Raw genomic sequence first — 3957 nt, 5'->3', positions numbered from 1 at the left:
CCCCCCGTAGTTGGGGCTCAACTCAGGTTTCAAGCTCTGAGGGAGGCACCAAGCTGTTCCTGCTGGCCACACTCTCTCTGCCCTCCAGCCAGCCCCTGGTGCGTGCCTGGGGACCAGCTCCATCTGGCATCCAGTCATTGGGATGGCCTGGCCCCTGCGCTTTCAGGTCCAGCCCTCTGTCCTCAGCCTTGTGTGGTTTTCCAGGGTCGTCTTTCATGACCCCTGTGAGAACCTGCACTGGACAAGTGCAGACGGTTGCCATGAAGGCGACAGCCAGGGCTTCTCAGCAGTGGCAAGTGTTCCAGAGCTGGTGGTGCTGGCTGGCCACTGCCCCAGGGTCTTGGCCTCGTTGACCTGACCACTGCGTCCTGGAGACCATGCAGCTCTTGTTTTCCAGGGAGAGCTGCCAGGTAAAACACAGGGTGCCCAGTTTGGTTGTAAGTACAGATAAATAATTCTGATATAAGTGTATCCCATATAATATTTGGGATATACGTATACTAAAAAATGGTTGTTGCCCTGTTAGGATTCAGATTTGTGTTGTCATACTATATTTAAGACAGACAAAACAACATTTATTTAGTTGTAGGTGGACACAACACCTTTATTTTATTTTTTAATGTGGTGCTGAGGATAGAACCCAGGGCCTCATGCATGCTAGGTGAGCAGCCTACCTCTGAGCCACATCCCCAGCCCCATACTGTACTTTTAATACAGCCCCAGCCCGTTCGTGGGCTGTTCAGGAGGATGTTGAGACGGGTGTGGAATCTTCAAGTGCCTTGGGAATGTCAGTGCCTGTTTCCTGCAGAGGGTGTCCCTGGTCCTGCCCTACAGGCACAGGTGCTCCAGTCACAGCTAGCCCAAGGTGTCCCATGGGACTGCAGAGCCAGGAGTCACTCCTGTGCAGGGGAGAGTTGGAAACAAGGCCCACAGGGCACTTTGGGGATTGTCCCCCACATTGGAGGAGCTGGCACCTGGGGAGGCATCAGGAGGGTCACCAGAAGAAGGCCCTTAACCCTTGAGCACAGTGGCCTCAGGAGCTGGGTCTTCAGCCTGTGGGTCCTGTGTTGTGCTTTGCTGATGGCTTCTGCTGTCCTGTTTAAGCTTGCGGCAGGGGTGGGCCTGGAGAGTGTGACTGGGCCGGACTGGGCTGCCACTACACTGCTGAGGTACCGCGTTGTGCTCCTGTCTCCTGGTCTGGGATGGCTCAGTCCAGCGGCCCTGCAGCCTCAGGCTCCAGGCCTCCAGGGCTCCATTCAGCTCCTGCTGCTCACTTCCTCATTTCTTGAGTGCCTGCCAGGCCTCTGCTGTGTTTGGCCTTGCCCTCCTGGTGCTGTTGTGCACAGGCACAGCCTATGTGGTGTGTCTGGCCCCACAGGGGACCCAGGCGCAAGCCTGTGGCCGGCGTGTCTGCATGAGTTGGGTGTGGCCGAGGTGTCTTCACCCAGGACCCTGAAGCTCACCCCATCCCTGACTCTGAGGTGTGGTTCTACATTAGGGGGCTCTCCAAGGATTGTGGCACTGTGCAGTTCTGGGACCCCAAGGACACTGGCGCTGGACCCTGGATCTGAAGGTGTCCTGCACATCCCCCAGCCCTGTTGTCTGCCTCCTGGGCGTTGCAACAGTGCTTCCCAGTGTGCCTGCTGCGAGCCATGGGGTCTAAAGTTGGGCAGAGGAGATCCAGCACACCGAGACCTACTCCCACCCCAGCTCCTCGGAGCTTTGCCTGCCCACCAACTGTCCTGGAGTCCTGCTGGCAGCCCCCTGGCTCTAACCTGTGGCCTCCGTGGCCCTGGGAGGTAGGGAATCTTGTAGCCCTGACTTTGGTGTGCAACTTCACCAAGAGAGGAGGGTGCAGGTAGAGTGCGGTCTGTACTTGGTTGGCACCTACTGAGTGCCAGACCCTCCACACACTGCCTGGGCACTTCCATCCCCACAGCAATCTGGAGGCTGTAAGGTACAGTGAGGCCCTGAGTGGGCATAGGTGGCACTGAGCTCCATCACTGGGGAACCACCAGGCCCCCGGAACTAGTCTTCTCTTGGACCCCAGCACCCGTCCATCCCTTCCAGGTCTCCATCTGCAGGTGAGAGAGGCCTGACTTCCAGCCCAGTCTTCTCCCCTCAGGGCCTCCCTGTGAGGGGGAATGGGCAGCTGGGGCTGGCAGTCTGTTCTGGATGTGAGAACTCTAAGGAAGTAGCTCCTCAAGGTGTGGACAACCCCAGGTAACAGATGTAGGAACCTTGACCCAAATCCCAACCCTAATCCTGATTTTTGCTGTCCCCACCAGGTTTTAATCCTGACCCTGCCCAGGGTTTTAAGGACTGACCCAAATCCTGAACCCAGAGGAAGGACTTGTGGTCTACCCTCCCTGCCCCACTTGCCCTGAAGCCTCTGCCAGCAGCCCCTGAGCAGCTGCCGCCCCTTCCCTCAGCAGGAAGTGTGGAAGGGCGCCTCGACGTCCCGAGGAGGGCCCTGTCCTAGGTAGCAGAGTTGGGGGCTGTAACGGTGCCACCCACATGGATATCACAGTTATGCCTGGCCCAGGGTTTCACGTTGGCGGAGATTCTCACAGTAGAATCCATGGCTCTGTGGGCGTGACTGACAAATGGGCCATGATGGGGTGGGGCCCCTGCCCTGTGCCAGGTGGGCAGAGCCCAAGCCCTCCTGGGTGGCTTGAATCTGAAACCCACTCATGACGACCCTGCAACAAGGGATGTCTTCATGCACAGAGGGTCAGACCTGGATGCCCTGGTGTGCAGTGGGCCTGGGGGCTCTGGGCGCCCTTACATGCCTCCCCAGATGCTGCAGAGAACTTGGAGCTGGGGCTGCACTTGACTCTCTCCCTGCCCTGCTGGTGGACCCGGTTAAACTGCCTGTGCAAAGCTGGGCACTGGACCTTCCCTCACCCCCACAGGGCAGCTGTGCCTTGCCCACCTGGGTGCTCTCAGGATTCCCCAGGACCACCTCCACCCCAGGTATATGCAGGAAGTGGGCTGAGGGGGCTCTGAGTGCAGTCCAGCCCAGCTGCTTGACCTTGGGCCAAGCTGCCCTCCTCTGGACCTGGGCTGCCGGGCTTGAGGTTGTTGAGATTGTTGAGGGCGGGGCTGCTGGTGCTCAGGAGCATGACCTTGGTGGTCAAGGCAGCAGAGCACCCCGGATTCAAGTCCCAGACCTGGCACTCTCACTGTGAGCATCAAGTGACCAGGTTCACCTGCTGGAAAGAGTCAAGACAGCTTTCCAGATGGTCCCAGACAAAAGGATCCAATGTGGATGTTAGACACTGAACCCTTTTGCCACTGGTCCCTCAGGCCTTGGTTTTCCCCAGTCAGGGTGCCCTTGACCACCACCCACCAGGCACCCATGTCCTAGGGTTCCCTGGATCTGTGTGGATGCAGGGCAGGCCCTGCTCCATTCATCAAAGCTTTGACCTCTGGGCATCTCTCTGTGCCCTTCCGTGGAGTGGGGACAGCAGTGTGCCAAGGGCTGCATCCAGATCCTTCCACCCACAGAACCGCTGTTGGAGGAACGGGACCTTCCCACCTGCCAGGTATCCCACGCGCTCCAGGATCATAGTTTTAGAAAGAAGTGACACCTGAGACTCAGCCAGAACACCACCCACCCAGTACTTCCTGGTTTTGCAGGGCTCAGGGTGTCCAGCACCGGTGCCCTTTCCGGTAGAGTAAAGAGTGGCTCGGCGAAGCCCAGAGCACGTGTCCTTCGGGGTGGGCTCCGAGCTGTCCACACCCCATATCTGCAGCCTCGGTGCACCCAAACTCTGCCTAGAGCCACCAGCTCGTACTCCGCCGCCCTTGCCCTGGGGGACGCCCTGGGGAACACCCTGCGTGCCCTCGAGCCCGCTGTCCCTGAGCGTCCGGCGGCCTTTCTCAGCTCGGAGACCCCTGTGCTCTGCGCTCCTCACCCTGTTCCCCTCCCGCGCACCCCCGCACGCGTGCCCC

The 3957-nt window shown here is 59.1% G+C and overlaps 1 protein-coding gene across 1 annotated transcript; it reads left to right on the top strand.

Moving 5' to 3' along the window:
• Positions 1–6: 6 nt before the first annotated feature.
• Positions 7–3951, top strand: LOC125619087. The gene is made up of 2 exons (XM_048811582.1): positions 7–2976; positions 3511–3951. The coding sequence occupies exon 1, from the start codon at positions 655–657 to the stop codon at positions 1801–1803; it is 1149 nt and encodes a 382-aa protein (XP_048667539.1). The 5' UTR covers positions 7–654; the 3' UTR covers positions 1804–2976; positions 3511–3951.
• Positions 3952–3957: the final 6 nt, after the last annotated feature.

The sequence above is a fragment of the Marmota marmota genome, unplaced genomic scaffold, assembly GCF_001458135.2.
Source record: "Marmota marmota marmota unplaced genomic scaffold, marMar, whole genome shotgun sequence".
Classification (NCBI taxonomy): domain Eukaryota; kingdom Metazoa; phylum Chordata; class Mammalia; order Rodentia; family Sciuridae; genus Marmota; species Marmota marmota.
Note: the sequence above shows the minus strand (reverse complement) of the source record. Positions and strands in the feature narration are given on the sequence as shown.